Source organism: Sturnira hondurensis, unplaced genomic scaffold, assembly GCF_014824575.4.
Source record: "Sturnira hondurensis isolate 20B ecotype Veracruz unplaced genomic scaffold, ASM1482457v3 Scaffold0014384, whole genome shotgun sequence".
Classification (NCBI taxonomy): Eukaryota; Metazoa; Chordata; class Mammalia; order Chiroptera; family Phyllostomidae; genus Sturnira; species Sturnira hondurensis.
The window spans coordinates 26,402,760-26,419,827 of record NW_028087015.1 but is presented as its reverse complement, the minus strand read 5'-3'; the positions used below and the strand labels follow the sequence as shown (position 1 = coordinate 26,419,827).

The 17,068-nt window shown below is 34.7% G+C and overlaps 1 protein-coding gene across 7 annotated transcripts in view; it reads right to left on the bottom strand.

Moving 5' to 3' along the window:
* The window catches only part of MON2 (MON2 regulator of endosome-to-Golgi trafficking), a 125,049-nt gene that overhangs the window by 49,209 nt on the left and 58,772 nt on the right, over window positions 1–17,068 (bottom strand). For 5 of the 7 annotated variants that reach the window (XM_037063054.1, XM_037063056.1, XM_037063058.1 and 2 more), the window contains 12 exons: window positions 16,437–16,669; window positions 12,507–12,588; window positions 11,587–11,771; window positions 9,338–9,450; window positions 8,700–8,804; window positions 8,236–8,316; window positions 8,084–8,157; window positions 7,906–7,996; window positions 5,096–5,197; window positions 4,200–4,202; window positions 3,905–4,015; window positions 1,749–1,924 (listed from right to left, as the gene is read on the bottom strand). In XM_037063054.1, the coding sequence (XP_036918949.1) occupies window positions 1,749–1,924; window positions 3,905–4,015; window positions 4,200–4,202; window positions 5,096–5,197; window positions 7,906–7,996; window positions 8,084–8,157; window positions 8,236–8,316; window positions 8,700–8,804; window positions 9,338–9,450; window positions 11,587–11,771; window positions 12,507–12,588; window positions 16,437–16,669 (1,356 nt within the window). The remainder of the gene's footprint in view (window positions 1–1,748; window positions 1,925–3,904; window positions 4,016–4,199; window positions 4,203–5,095; window positions 5,198–7,905; window positions 7,997–8,083; window positions 8,158–8,235; window positions 8,317–8,699; window positions 8,805–9,337; window positions 9,451–11,586; window positions 11,772–12,506; window positions 12,589–16,436; window positions 16,670–17,068) is intronic. The other 2 variants (XM_037063055.1, XM_037063057.1) reach the window with 1 other exon arrangement.

Here is a 17,068-nt window from a genome sequence, read left to right as displayed (position 1 = left end):
TTAAACAACAAAATCTTCTCTAATACAGGTTATATAGTACAGTTCTTCAATATTTACAGAAATTTTAGAAAGATATACTTAGTTAAAATAATTCATTAAAAACTTTGCAGGTATAAGAAATAAATGTAGTGGACTAGAAAAAGGAAAGGAAAATGTGTATCAATGCCATATTATTTCTATTTATATTTTGCATCAACTAGCCCAAAAAACCTTAAGACACTGAATGAGAAAGAAAATTGCCTATAGCTCCTTTCTTACCGCTGTATCCCCAATATCTAGCATGCCTAGCACATGTAAATATACACAATGAAATAGTCACTGAATGAAAGTAGGCTCCTTAGTTTCTTTTATCTATAGTGTATCTTATTTAAAAATTCTAATCTAGTCTATAAAAGAGTAACCGAATTTCACACAAAAAGAATAAGTATTTTGTTTTTAAGATAAATTCTGGTGGTGAAAAATAATGATGAAAACAAATTATAATAGCTAACATATTGAGTGTTTACTATGTCAGGCACTTTCTAAGAGTTTTACACATACTGACTTCATCCTAACAACAACATCCTATCTTATAACTGCACTGTAGGTTGGAAGAAGAAACTTCAGCTTCATTTAAATTTTGGCTGATCTTTTTACTTTAATCATTGCAATATTTTGTAGGACATAAAGAAATTTACTACTACAAATAAATTTTAAAAATTAGATTTCCATAATAGTCTCAAGCAACTCAATCATGTAAAATTTCCAAATTAGTCATCAAAACAAGACATTGTGAATCCTGCAGAATTATACACAAACACATCCAAAAGTCTGCTAACTCCACTGCAATGGTCAATTTTAAACTAAACAAATCCATACATTTACTCCAAATGTGCATTCCCTATTTAGTCAATGATACTATCATCCACTGAGCTAAGTCAGAATGTCCTATTTCTTCCTTTTCCCCTCCAGTTAATCTGTTTAGTAGCTCCTCCTCTCTATTTCTAGAGAGCACTGCAGGCTTTCCCATCCACTCTTCCACGCTGCTTGATACAGCAACACGTCTCAAATGTACATCAGATCACATCACTCCTCTGATTAAAATCCTAAAATGCCTCACAAATGTATTGATAGTGAGTCCAAATAGTTTATGAAAGCATATAGTATCCTCCATAATTTTGGCTCTGCACTTCTCCGGGGGCACAGTCCCTCCCATGGGAGTCCTATTCTTCTGCAACAGAAGGAATTACTCTCTCACTACAATATCCTACTTACAGAACCTGTTCCCTTTCCATAGGGTTCTACTTTTACAGCAGGAACTACTGATCTGTGTCATCAGAATGACTAGCAAGCACAGTATTTAGAATACATTAGGCACAGAATAAATATTTAATAAATTAACAAATCAGTGAAAAGGGTCACTTAAAAGCAATTTCTTAGACTATTTAATATATGTAAAGAGGTTAAGCCTTAAATGCAAATATTTAACAAAAAAGCCCAATCTTTGTATGTGTTATACAATTTGTTAGATTGATATATTTATCTTATTATAAGAACCTTGTATTCTTGTATAAATATCAAGTAAACAGCATTTTTTCCATCCTTCCAAAACATAGGTGAGCCCTGATAACTCAATGTAGTCACTTGAGGGTAGTGCTAAGAAAAACTATAAATCTTGAACTTAAGCAGGTAGGGCATACATAAAAAATTACCACTACTATAAGAATCCCCTTTTATATTACTTTTTGGAGTTAATTTTAAACACTTACCCTTGATCATTTCTGATTGCTCCCATGACTCCAAGCACTAATGGCCATCCAGGCCCAAGACTATCTCCCTGACTTTGAAGAATCTGCAACACACATTCTAACTGCTTGAGTCGAATATCTGGATGGTTAATACTGGACATCTCTTTTAATGGGTTCAGTAAAAGCAACTGGAGCCTCTGAAAAAAGGGCAAGACACTAATTAGGAAAAGAAACCCCAAAAGACAGAAAAGACTCTACTGTTGCTTTTTCCCCCCTGATTTTATTTATCTTTAGAGAGGAAGGGAAGGAAAGAAGGAGAGATATATCAATGTATGGTTGCCTCTCATGCATCTCCTGCTGGGAACTGGTCTGCAACCCAGGCATGTGCCCTGACTGGGGATCGAACCATGATCCCTTAGTTCGCAGGCCTGAGCTCAATCCACTGAGCTACACCAGCCAGGGCTGTGCTTTTTAAGTTTAAATTCACCTTCACTCAGACTGTAATGGTAAATAGAAATTTTTTTTAGTAAAGTAAACATTGATTATAATTTCTCTAACACTAATCATTAGAGGTTATTTTGTCATCTACATCTTTTTTAAATAAAAGAAAATAAAATTGATCTTTAAGATCTTAAAAGACCCATATAGAAATGAATCTCACAGATCCATATAGAAATGAATCTCACAAAAAGAAATATATCTAAACAATATCTAGCTCTTTTTGGAGAAAGGAAAACAATTTCCAATTCTAAAATTGCCTTTCATTTACTCTATGAATGTATACCATATATACTTAATTTTAAAATTCTCAATACTCCTAAAAAATGAATAACTGGTAAACAAAGATGACAGATAAGCACAAAATCTGCTGGAGAGTTAAAAAGAGGAAGGTAGGCAGGCAGGCAGGCACTCCATTCTAACGTGCAGCATCTGAAAGCACATGCTTCATTTTTTTTATCTTCACCTGAGGACATTTTTTTTTATTGCTTTTAGAGAGAGGAAGGGAGAGAGAGAAACATGGACTGGTTGCCTCCTACACATGCCCAGAATGGGGATGGAATCCACAACTCAGGCATGTGCCCTGACTGGGAATAAAACCCACAACCATTAGGTATAGGATGATGCTCTAACTGAATGATCCACACCGGCCAATGCGCACTGCTTCATTTTCAACTTTCTTCTCTCCAAAGAATCATTTATTTAGTTCATTGAATGCCACTTGATCATGGTATATGATCTTTTTGATGTATTGCTGGATTGCCAATATTTTGTTGAGGATTTTAGCCTGTAGTTTTCTTTCTTTGTTGTATCTTTACCCGGTTTTGGAATTAGGATTATACTGACCTCGTAAAGAGTTTAGGAGTCTCCCCTAAACAAGGGTTTTCTTTAAAAAAAAAATTAAATTGCAGTAGGCAAAAAAATGTGAGATTGCTAAAATAAAACCTCTATAAAAAATGTAGAACTTTTCTGTTTTGTTCATTATTTTATTCCAAAAGCTGAAATATTACCTGGCATACAGTATATGTTCAATAAGTACTTGATGAGTAAATTGGCAGAATGCCATTACAATACAGTAAGCTAATGAGGGCAATGGGAATAGTTATTAAATGCCACAATCCTAATCAATGTTCAAACAACAAAACTGGGGTATTTTTGAAAAACTGTGTGATGATTAGGTACATACATGTGAATGATTAGGTAAGTCCGGACAAAGGACTCAAGACTAATGTAAATGCTGAAAGTATAAAATAATTTTTCTGAAATCACTGAAAAATAAAAATCTATTTCACTGTGTTTACCTCCTCTATCATTTGTTTTCTCCCCATAAAAGAGTGATGACTGAGAAAAAAATCAGAGACAGGTAATCACCAAAGGAAAAGACTAATAATGTAGGGCATCAAAATGAGGCCTGAGCACTGAAACTTGTAGACTGAGAGAGCATTCTAGGTAGCTTATTAACTTAGTTCAATATCATACACAAGAAAGTTTTTACAGTTTTAGAAAAATGTAACCCCCCCAAATTAGGCATATCAACCTACCATAAGGGCTGCATAGCCTACATATAATAATAGATTATTAAGCAACAAAACCCACTTATAGAATATCAGCCATTTGACAGATTAAGAAAAAAAATGATTTCATATTAAATATTCTTTTTAAATAAGATTTTTTTCTACCTGGTTTTGTGAAAGTGGAGGTTCATGGTTAAATGTTAATCCTGCTTTAATAAGTGAAGTTAAAGCTTCTGCTCCCCATTCTCTCATTCGAGAATTTGGATGCTGGCAGACCTGCACGTAAATACATGGACCAAAAATTAAATATATAACATGTATACTTAAGCGCCCATATCAATTTGTGAAAAGAAAAGTGAAAACAATACATTTTCTATTCCTTCGCACTTAAAACATTACATCAAATATTCACCAATAACAGCTGAAGAAAATATTATATCCAAAATACAAGTAGGCTTACCTTCTGAATAATGGGCAAGAGGAAGCAATAGAGAGACAGAAGATAAAAGATGAAACTAAACAAGTCACAAAAAACAGAAGAATTCATAAAAGTAAATGACGTCATCAGAGTAAACAAAAGAAACGGGTACTTTTATCCCTAATTAGGTCCACCCTCATAAATAATGTGTTATAATTTGAAAAACATATTTTTGCCTATTGAGAATGTTCATAATAAAGAAATATGCGTATGACCTTTAATAGCTCATAAAAGTAATCCCAATAAAATGAAAAAAAGGAAAAGCATGGTACATTTGTTTTTCTTATTAAGAATAATACCTTTCTTTGGTTAGTAAACTAGTATAAAATGATCACAGCATCCTAAACCTAAACTGCACATACACATGTACACTGACAGGAGGAGCTGTTATTAAGCAGCAGCTAATTATTAAGAATCACCCTAACTTGAATACAAGAGCAAACAAATCCAAACCTAATCCCTTGGCATTATCTATCATTAGTTCATCAGTGACACTATACAGATTTTTCCCTTTGTAGAAGATCTCGAACATAATAATATGAAAAGCTGTAAAGGAGCAGAGTTTACTACTAAGTCAGCCCCAACTGCCTTGAAGTTTCAGAACTGATAATGAGGTTAGCAAAAGATTATAAAATAAAAGGGATCTCAATAGCTGAAGGAAAATGCAGAGATTTCATTGCTATATGGCCCATTTCCAGTCAAAAAGAAAAGGAACCTATTCCTTTACAAGGCAATGAACTTCATTTAGTCCCTGATATAGACACAAGTACAGGAACAAAGATAATTCTGATTTTCATATGGTTATCCAGAGTCACTAGCTCATTGTTTATGTCTTTATTCTTAAAAAACAAATATAATAATTTTTAAAAAGAGGTTACCTCAAGTAGATGGCCAGTTAGAGGTCTCCATAGAATTTCTATTCGGTGCATGTTAACTAGACCAGTTTCTAACAATTTAGCAACAGCAAAAAGAGATGGCTCCTAGAGTGAAAACATATTTTCATTTTAACATTAGAGAATCTGGGTAAATAAAACTGAGAGAGACTACGCTAAAGAGCATGACTATAATTAATGTACAATTAGCTAGCATAAAGTTAGCAATAAATATAACAAAACCTCAGCTATCATGAGACAAGTCTTTCTACCCACCTTAAGTATCTAGAATAGCTCCTAATCGGAAAATTTGTTGGAAAGAGGCTGCTTTAGTGAGGAGAAAGTAAATTCAAAAATTATACCAGAGACAGAGAATGGCTAGTCTTCTGACTAGAAGAATTCTGCTATGGGCGGAAATCTGTGCCCCTAAAACTGCTATGTCCAAACTCTGATGCCCAGTGTGACGGTATTTGGAGATAGAGCCTATAAGGAGATAATTAACATTAAATGAGGTCATAAGGATGAAGCCCTGATGCAAGAGGATTAGTGTCCTTAGAAGAGATACCAAAGAGCTGTACAAAAGAATGTATAGATATCCAGGCCTCTTACTCAAAGATTCTTACTCAGGAAGCCTAGAACGTGGCCCTGACATGTGTATTTTTAAAAAATCCCATAGCTGACTTTGATGCACACAGCAGTTACAGCCACGAGTGAAGTGGTTAAGAATGGAGCTCTGGAATAAGACATATATGGGTTCAAATTCAGCTTCACCAATTACAAAATACATGATCTCAGGCAGAGTACTTAAACTATCTCATCTATAAAATAGAGATACAACTGCTGAACCTTACAGAATTCAGTAAGAGAACATGATTAAGACAACTTACAGAGTTATCTTAAACAATTAAATAACATAATGTAAGTTAGTGTCTGACATATAGTCAACTGTTATTCTGCTTTATTATTACATATTATGCTTTATTCCTTTTGCTGTGTTATTTTTGTTACTGTTATGAGCATGGTAATATGCCTGCACTAGTATAATCAACATCACCTCCTTCTAAAAGAATTTACAGGCTTTACCACCAGCTACTTCCTCAATACATTAGCATAAATTCCTGAAATGAGGACCAAAATGAGATGACTGGTCACTTTGAAGCCACCACGAAATAACACTGATATATACATCCTTACTACCCATAATATTTAACTTACTCAAACAACTGATACTGATAAACTTTTTAAAATGTAGAAAAATGGAGAAGTTTCTATTTAAGTACCTGCATATTTATAATAATATTTTTACAAAAAGCACAGTTGAATAATAAATTCTCCTATGCCGCCACCAAAAAACATTTTTATAAACTTGACACTTGAATATTTTTAATTCCTTCCAGTAATTAGCAGTCTATTTTGCAAAATTAAAGCCTAAAATGCAGAGATGTAAACACATTCTCATGGAAGTCATCCCTATTCCAGTGTCCATTTTCTCACCATTTGTTCTCTCCAAGGACCTCTGAAATATGACACCTACTCCTACCACTCTAGGTTAATAATAAACTAATAATAATCAAATCTCATATTTTTTCATTTGTTATTGATCTTGACTCCTTTTTTTTTAAGGTTTTTGAAAATTGATTTCAGAGAGAGAGAAAGCTGGGACAAGAGAAGAGAGTGAGTGAGAGAGAGAAAAAGTGAGAGAGAGAAACACTAATTGTTGTTCCACTTATTTAGGCATTCACTGGTTGATTCTCGTGTGTGCCCTGACTTGGAATCAATCTCACAATCCCAGCATATCAGGATGATGCCCCAACCAACTGAGCAACCCAGTCAGGGCTGAGCTTGACTTCTTGCAACATTTTTCTCTTTTGATTTCCATTATACTGCCCTATCCTATCTATCTAAATCCTACCATTCTTTCAATGTCCAGCTCTAATTCATCTTGATAAATCTTAGTTTGGTTTAGTAGAAATGTGTACCAAAAATGTCTAAAATGGTAATAAGGATTCAGAGAATTAGTGTTACATCACTTAATACTATACTGTTTATTTGGACTGTTGCACCTTAAGTGCCACTTAACCATGAGCCAAGTAATTAATATGCTCTTTGAAAGTAGAAATCTTGTATTTTCTAGCAGTGTCATGTACATACTAAGCACTGTGCTGAGTGAATGCATAAATTCTTAAGACTCATCATATAAACTGGCTAAAATTTCATTAAAATAGTTTAAGATATTAAAAATACTTTACTTTTGTTTTAAGAATTACTCTTAAAGATATAGAATTATTAAGGATAACAAGAAACTTATTACTTCACTGTATTTTATAGTATCCTTGCCTTGATCTGGAGTAAACTATAATACATATTTTCAAACACCTGGATGTCTATGTCATTCTCTAGTGGTGTGCTATAAAACACTGCCTTACTAAGACCCTACTGGCTAATCTTTAAATGAGCCACGATGACAAGCCATAGTATACAGAATTATAATTAAGGACTGGACAAAATTATAATTAAGAGACACATGAAACACAGTTTATTTTTCTATTATTATTTTCCATACGAAGAACTATAAGCCTTCTTCTGCCTCATCCTGTAAATACTGGGACATATCATAAGCGAAATCATGTTCTCTTCACTACTCCCTCAGCAAATCACAATCCTAAATGATAAAAATGCAACAGAGTAGCATTAGCCTACAAGGTATTACTTACTAATGTCCCACTAGTAAAACATGACATCATAGTGAGTATACACCTTATTTACAATAACTAAATAATGTACCATATTTAAAACAAAAAGGTAGAATATCACACCTTATTATTTCCATAGGCCATATCCATTGCTTCTAGGGATAAGGAGCAAAGTGCATTTATTAAATGATGCAATGATACGTCATCAAGGTATCTGAAATAAAAAAATAAAATAAGTCATTCTGATCAAAATATACACCTAATAATAATGTTTCTATCAATTTAAAAACCTGATTCTTACTGTGAGCTTTCAAACAATCTGGAAAGGATGTTGGAAATCACTGGTAAATCTGTCATCACTGCTGTTGTTAGAACCTAAGAGGAAAATAAAATTAAATGTAATATGTAAACATTATGGAAAGCACTCATTGAGTAAGAATGACTAGAACTTACTGTACTGGGTCCTTCTACAGCTCTCCCAGGTTTCAGGGCACCACCACTACTAGGCTTTAATCCCAGAATCCATACAAGATGCTGAAAAAAATTTTTAAAAATCAAAGTTAATTTATAAACACAAAAATCCTAATAACTAAAATTAAAACCCAGTAGTAACTTTGCATAACTAAAATTAAAAACAGTGCTAGACTTCTAAAAACTAAATTTTAAATCAGTAATTAATGTATCTATAAAATATCTATTACATCAAGCATAAGCAGTAGAACTTAGGCCATTTTGAGAAGTGTTCCATTACTTCATATAATACAAACCATGTCTGCTTTCCTTTCCAACTTCTCTTTTTTCATATTTACTACCTATTCCTTCAGCCTGTTCAAAGTACCAATGGGCACTGCTTAGTTTATTGTTAGCTCTTAGATAGAAAAAGAATACTGACTTCTGACCTGGAGATTACGACGTACCTGTAGAGTTGCCAAGACAAGTTGCCATGATGTTCCAAGAACAGCCCCATGACAGTGTGCCAAGTTAAGTAAAGTCCTCATACACTGGATATTTTTGGAAGTTAACTATATTTTAAAAAGATAGAACTGTTATGCATTCTTGAAAATTAAAAGCTTGTAAAGAAGCATTAACATACTCAAACTGTTAAAAAATAAAAATATTAAGAAAATAGGTTTGGATGGTTTTATACAGAACAAATTCATTTACTTAAAGTTGGCTGTTTGATGGTTATGATAATGTCAACTGCATATTCATCTAATTTTTTCTAAGGATAACACCCAGGTTAAAGAAAGTAAATAAGTACAGAAACTAGTATAAAGGAGACATGGAGAACAACTAAGGGGGGTAGAAATGGGAGGGAGGTGGGGAGCACGGCGGGGGGTGAGCTGGGATGGGAGTAGGGGACGGAAAACTGTACTTGAACAAGAATTAAATGAAAAAAAAACTATGTTTTAAAAACAAAATAAAAAACAAGACTGAGAAAGCTCTAAAAAAAAAAAGAAAGTAAATAAGTATAAATTTTGGCAAACATACAACCACAGGTACAAAAGTTTCCCTGAAAGTTAATTGGTAACCAAAAAAAGAGCAAATACTTGACCATTACTGTTCCTTGAGGCTGGACTGCTAGGGGCTGACCCACGGCCACAACTTGCTGGTGAGATTCACTTGACGGACTTATCATCATAACATTTTGGCCCTGAATGGAATATGCTACACCAGAAAGAATAGCAAAATAATTCAAAAATACTTTTTATGTTGCATTCAAAATAATGTTTTATTTTAAATATTAACTTGATTGAACTAAGTTCAACTATGACACTTAATTCCCTATATACAAACATTTGTAAAACTCAGGAAGTGCAGAAACAAAGACAAATTAGGCAAATATTAAGTAATTTTCTATGTAACTATAACAATTAACAAAATTTTGGTAGATTTCTTTAAAAGCACTTAGAATACGACACTAATTTAAACATGTATTCTCAGTAAACTTTTCAATTAGAGACCAAAATTCACATTTTCAGTATAGAAACTGAATTATCATATTGAAAAAAATTTATATTGCATGTAACAAAGTAAAAGGTACATAATGAACTTGGTCATAGACCAGTATCTGCAATTTGTAAGGGACTACTCTAAATATAACAGAAAACTGTATAATATTGGCCTGATGCAAGAGATTAGCAGTTTGGGTCAAATGTACCCTCTGCATTTCCTAGTTTTCAGAGTAATTCTCAAATATACATATCACATCCGTATATAGGTAAATGTTATGTGTCAACAGGTTTTTTTGTAATCTAAAGCTTCCTTTTTTTAGCTTCAAACGGGGTCTCAACATTTACCCAAATCCTGAAAATTAACAAACTAATACCATATTAACATCCCAGGGTTCTCTTCCACTCAAGTGACAAATCTTTTCATTTCAGTTCAATACCCAGATGCCAAAATAATAATATTTATGGAAACCCCAGGAGTGTTGTGAAATAATCAATCAATCAGGCTCCCAGGTTAAAAGCAAATTAATTGATTGTACTTTTTATGAATTTGATTCTTCAGATTCCTAGGGAAGGCAGAACAGGGAGAGGGATCCTTTTGGAATACTCAGAGAACATAGTTTCTTCCCACAGCTGGCTACAAAGACCACTGGTGATTCCCAAGGCAACAACACTGTGAAGAAAAACCTCAGCACCCCTTCCACACCCCCCCCCCATCAATACTGCAAAGAAAAATCCCATAAATACTGCAAAGAAAAATCTCAGCCCCGCTATCAATAAGGCAAAGAAAAATGTTAATGCCCCCACCCAAATACCCCCATCACCCCCCTGCAACTCAATAGTAACTGTTAGGATGGTCCGGGTAGAATTGAATATGAAAAAAGAAATGTAAACCTTTGTGTTCTTATTTAAAGTATTTAACAACTGAGTTTCCTTTTCCACATAGTTAACAAAAGAACTATATTGATAAGGCAGGAGATGGAAAACTTTCAAAACATCACACAATTTTACAAAAGACAGTCTTACAAACTCCAATTATTTGTCAGCAATCACTTTTCATACCTGATGATATTCCCATAAATTTATGTGAAGACACTATGTGGCATAGAAGTATTCAACTTTTTATAAAATATTTTCATATATTTTATTGATTTTTTAAAATTTCACTGTTTAATACTTTCTACTAACAAGACACCTGGATCTGGGGTTTCATTATTTGGGCAGCAGCTATACATAAAAAATAAATAAAAATTTGTAAAACAAATAGTTTGAAAGTATCCCTCAAGAAAAAAATTTTCTGAATATCAACGTAATCTAAGTGGTTGCCAACATCACTGTTCTACAAACCACCGTTTCAAGCATATGTTATAATTTAAAAAGGATTTCCAGAGATCTTCTTTTATCCTCCCAATTATTTTTTTGAAGATTTTATTTGCTTATTTTTGGAGAGAGGGGAAGGGAGGGAGGAAAAGGACAGAAATATCAATGTGTGGCTGCCTCTTGTTCGCCCCTACCAGGGACCTAGCCAGCAACACAGGCATGTGCCTTGGACTGGGAATCCATCTGGTAATCCTTTGGTTCACAGGCTGGCACTCGATCCACTGAACCACACCAGCCAGGGCTTCTCCCAATTATTGTTTAAAATTGGTATTATTCTCCTCTACCCTCATTTCCACTATTTTAAAAAGATGAAAGAAGTTGAAGTTCGGGGACATTAACTTCTCACAGAGGTCACAGAGTCTATGAGTAGAAAAGCAGAAGCTTGAACTCAGAATTTCTATAATCTTTTCTCTATGCTATGTACCCCCCCCCCGACTAGATGAACAGAGCTCTGAGTAAACTGAAGACTTACATTTGTTGGAAAGTGTGGCTGCAGTGGTGGTATTCAATACTGTAAGAGCATAATGGGGAGGCAGGGAACCTTTGCATATTGCAGTTATAAAGGCATCTCTTGAAGTTACTAGACCCAATCTTCCACAAAGAGCAGCCATAGTCAGTTCAGCTTTTAAAATATTCTCAGTAGCAGCTTCATCTGTGCTGAAAAAAAAAGTATTTTATGTAATATGACTAATACGATTTTTAATGATAGGACAAACATTATGGGGAATTAGGTATTCAGTGAAATTTTAAGAAAATCTATTAATAATTGTCAAAATCAATATATTTGAAAGAAGAATTTTAACTAATATATTGGTCAACATTAAAAATATCAAGCATTTTAAAATAAGTGAATTCTGAGATTTTGAAGAAAAACATCAAAGAAATTGAAAAACTAATTATCATAACTATAAAGCAGCAGTTAGGCTTGAAATAATTTTAGTGTTGTTTACTTTTCCATTAAAATAGTCACAACAGTTCTGGTAGGGAGCAGGGCAAGAACAGGATGGGGGACAAGAATCAAAACAAAGAATAGCCCTGACTGGTGTGGCTCAGTGGGTTGGGTGTCATCCAGCAAATTGAAAGGTTGTAGGTTCGATTCCTGTCAGGGCACATGCCTGGGTTGCGGGGCAGGACTCGGGACGCTCTGGTGGGGTGCGAGACGTGACTGATGGATGTTTCTCTTCCACTCTTCCTCCCTCCCTTCCCCTCTTTTTAAAAATAAATAAAATCTTTTAAAAAAACACAAAGAATAATATTATACACAAATAAAACACTAAAATTAGAAAGGAGTTCATTTTCCCCTCTTTTTTAGGGAAAATTTAGGTAAACCATTTTAGTGGGGATGTTTTGTTCATTGTGACATGAAAAATAAAACTTATAGAGACTTAATACCTGGCATCAAGAAGTAGTGAGAGAGCAGCAAGTAGACCACACCAGCAAGCATTCACCATTTCTTCCCAAACAGCTCTATTAACTTAAAAAAAAAAAACCACAACACAATATTCGATGATAATTATGGATGATACCATACTTCACAATATTTCAAATTCTAAAATCTCCCTGGTCATGTGATAATATAGCAAATATTCCATCAACAACTCAATTATTCAATACTAAAGCTCTTACACTTAAAATATATCTGAATAAATGAAAACATAGAAAGCACATTATAGTTTCAGAATTCAATGTCTTAAAACAAAGTTATTTTAAAATGTCAATGGCAAGATCTTTTTGTATACTGATTAAGTTAACTGATACCGTGTATATGTAAAACAAAACCACTATTTCAAGCATATAATTTACAAAGGATTTCCAGACATCTTCTTTTACCCTCTCCATTATTGTTTAAAATTGGTATTTTTCTCCCCTACCCTCATTTCCACTATTTTAAAAAGATGGAAGAAATTGAAGTTCAGGGACATTAACTTCTCACTGAGGAAGTTATATACTAGATCAATTCCTATTCCCTTTCCCTTAATTGGGCCAAACTTTCACCCTATGCGAACAGCTGGGAGTGTCAATGTAATAAGCTGGTTCAGCTAGAAGATTGGTTACATACATTGGGAATTGAGCAAATAAGTAAACACATCGAGTAAAAGAGGACGAAATTTCTCACTGTGGAAGAAGGGGATTACAAATATGGAAAGTAAAATAAAAACCTTGACATATTAAACTGTAACTGGAAAAAATGTTGTCATCTCTTGGTGTTTAACATAAAATAATATTTTTTAATGTAGAGAGATGTGTGCTTATGTATGTGTATGTATGTGTATGTATGTGTATTTTCTTTTTTAAATGTATTTTATTGATTATGCTACTACAGTCATCCCATTTTCTCCCCCCTTATTCCCCTCTGCCCTCTAAACCCCCTCCCAACTGCATCGCCCCCTCCCCCACCCTAGTTCATGTCCATGAGTCATACATATAAGATCTTTGGCTTCTACATCTCCAATACTATTCTTAACCTCCCCGTCTATTTTTTACCTACCATGTATGCTAATTATTCCCTATATATTTTCCTCCATTTGCCCCCTCCCCCTGCCAGCTGATAACCCTCCATTTGATCTCTATTTCTGTAATACTATTCCAGTTCTAGTTCTTTGCTTTTTTTTAGGTTCAGTTTTTAACAGTTGTGAATTTGTTGCCATTTTACTGTTCACATTTTTGATCATCATCTTTTTCTTAGATAAGTCCCTTTAACATTTCATATAGTAAGGGCTTGGTGATGTAAGGCCTTTAACTTGATCTTATCTGGGAAGTACTTTATCTGACCTTCCATTCTAAATGAAAGCTTTGCTAGACAGAGCAATCTTGGATGTAGGTCCTTGCCCTTCATGACTTGGAATACTCTTTCCAGCCTCTTCCTGCCTGCAAGGTTTCTTTTGAGAAATGAGATGACAGTCTTAAGGGAACTCCTTTGTAAGTAACTGTCTCCTTTTCTCTTGCTGCTTTTAAGATTCTTTATCTTTAATCTTGAGTAATATAATTATGATGTGCCTTGGTGTGTGCTTCCTAGGGTCCAACTTCTTTGGGACTCTGAGCCTCCTGGACTTCCTAGAAGTCTAGTTCCTTCGCCAGATTGGGAAAGTTCTATATTTTTATTTTTTCAAATAAGTTTTCAATTTTTTCCTCTTTCCCTCTCTTCTCCTTCTGGCACCCCTATCATTGGGATGTTGGAACATTTAAAGTTGTCCTGGAGGTTCCTAACCCTCCCCTCATATTTTTTTAATTCTTGTTTCTTCATTCTGTTGTGGTTGAATATTTCTTTCTTTCTTCTAGTACAAACCACTGATGTGAGTCCTGGTTTCCTTCCCTTCACTGTTGGTTCCCTTCATTTCACTCTTCAAAGCCTTTACTTTTTCCTCTATTTTGCAACCATACTCAACCAATTCTGTGAGCATCCTAATCACCATTGTTTTGAACTGTACATTTGATAGGTTGGCTATCTCTTGGTCACTTAAAAGTACTGGCTCTGGGGCTCTGATTTGTTCTTCAGGTTGAGCCACTTTGGTCAGATCGTGCCTGTTACATACGAGTGGCGGAGCCTTAGGTGTTCACCAAGGCAGGGCAACCCAGCTGCTGGGTTGTGATGCTATATGTGGGGGGCAGGGTCAGAGAGGGAGCTTGCTCCACTCTCTCTCAGATTTCTGTCCCCTCTGTTGCTTCCTACAAGCAAATTGGGCCCTTCTGGTGCTAATTCTGGGAGGGCAAGTTTCTATACTTCTAACACCCTGTGGGTCTGTCCAATGAACTCTCCTGTGAGGCCAGGAGTTTCTCCCATCGCCACAACCCCCACAGATTCTTCCAGTCAGAGGTTTTGAGGCTTTATTTCCTCATGCTGGAACCCTGGGTTGTCTGGCTCAGTCCCCAGTTGTTCCTCCTGGTTTATCTGCATGCAAATGTGGGACCACTGCTCCATCAGCTGCCACCTTGCCCACTCCCATCCTCCAGCCACCACCTTGCCATGAGTCCTCTCTGCCCCGGCTGCCTGTCTCTGCTCCTCTTACCGGTCTGGATGAATATTTCCTCAATTCCTTGGTTTGGGGACTTATATATGGTTCAATTTTATTTCTGTTCTGGTTGTTTTTTGCTTTTAAATTCATTGTTGTCCTTCTTTTGGTTGTGCAAGGAAGCACAGTGTGTCTACCTATGCCTCTAGCCTGGCCAGAAGTCGTGTGTGTGTGTATGTATGTGTGTGTGTGTGTGTATTTTCTATGCAGGTACCAGAAAGCATACCTAGTGCCCCTTGTTAATTTCTAAATACTGTTCTGCACTAAAAGGAACAAGGGCTCCTGGAAAAAATAAGTGGGCAAGAAATATCCAAGATGAGCTCAGAAAATTTGTTGTATCACTCAGTAAAAGCATGTTCAAAAAATTTAAAAAAGAGCACAAGGATAGATTAAAAGGGCAAACAGGCTAGCTTGGGAAGAGTCCTCACTGGCCATGTCAAGGACAACTTGAGTGTCACACCAAGTAATGATATTCACAAAGTATAACCCTTTGAATAAAATAGGAATACAAGAATTCATACTAATATAAATAAATAAGTGAAAAAAATGAGGAAGAGGGGAAAGCTCTTTTATAGTAGAGGTCTCAAAGTATTTCTCCACATAAAGTTAAAACTTATCTTTACATTGAAGAAACATGGTGGACATATTAACCAAATAATAAAAGTTAACTTCACCAATAATGTGACATACTGATACTGTATATCTCCTGATATGTGGAACACAGTAAGAACAGCAGAGCAATATTTCTGCCAAAAGTGATTGAATTGAATTACAAAAAAACAGAAGACAAACCCAAACTGACTGGCCTATACTGTTAAAAAATGTCAAGGCCATATAAAACAAGAAGGAATTAAGAAAATTTTCAAGGAATTAAGAAAATTTAACTCTATACCGTTAAAGGACGGTATAGAGTCACAGAACTAAATTCAATATATGATCCCAGACCATAAGGATGTTACTGAGGCAACTGGAAAAATTTAAATGGGGTCTGGGATTAGATGGTAATATTAGATTGATGCTTAATTCTAACGGTGACTATACTCTGGTTATCTAGGAAACTGCCCTTATTTTTAGAAAATACACATTAAAGTATTAAGGGGCCTCAGGTCTCCAACTTACTCTAAAATGGTTCAAAAAAAAAAGGACAGTGACCTATATATAAACGGAGAGAATGATAATGCAAATAGGGTGTTGTTAACTACTGTGAAATGAGGGTGAAGAATACATAGGAACTCTATTATTTTTGCAACCTCTCTGTAAATTTCAAATTATTTCAAATTAGTAATTAAAAATATAGATCATAATAATATACCTCTTTCCTTATCCATTTGGTCTGATGTTGACTGTAATTCTGGCTGCTCTGATGACTGTGTTGGTGAAGAAGCTGCTTCACTGGTGGTCTGACATTCTGTTTCAATCTCTCCTAGCTCTCCTTCAATCATACTAGTGATTCCACGTACAAGGTCTAGCAAGCAATGGAATGCCACAGACATGGCATAACCTTCTGGTATAGTTGGGGGCTCGACTTTGTCCAACATCTCTAGGCTGAAATTATGAAAAAACCAGAACACTGTTAGAAGTCTCAGTGATAAAAATATATTAAACTATTACTATAATCTGTAGATTACAGAAATAAATTTTATTTGCTATTAACAGAATAGCAAAAGTAAATGAACGTTACTGAGTTTGTTTCCTCCTCCTTCATGGTATTCTAAGAAACTCATAGAAAAGTTATAGCCTGACCACTGCCATAACTGATGATTTTAATAATTTACTTTTTTGTCTCTCCTCAAATTGTGCCAATATTTTCGTGAATTGTTGATATTTAAAAAATCTTTTTTTGTCTCTCCTCAAATTGTGCCAATATTTTTGTGAATTGTTGATATTTAAAAAACCAAGATTTACATACAATGTAGAGTAAGGCTTATAGCAATCATAAAACAT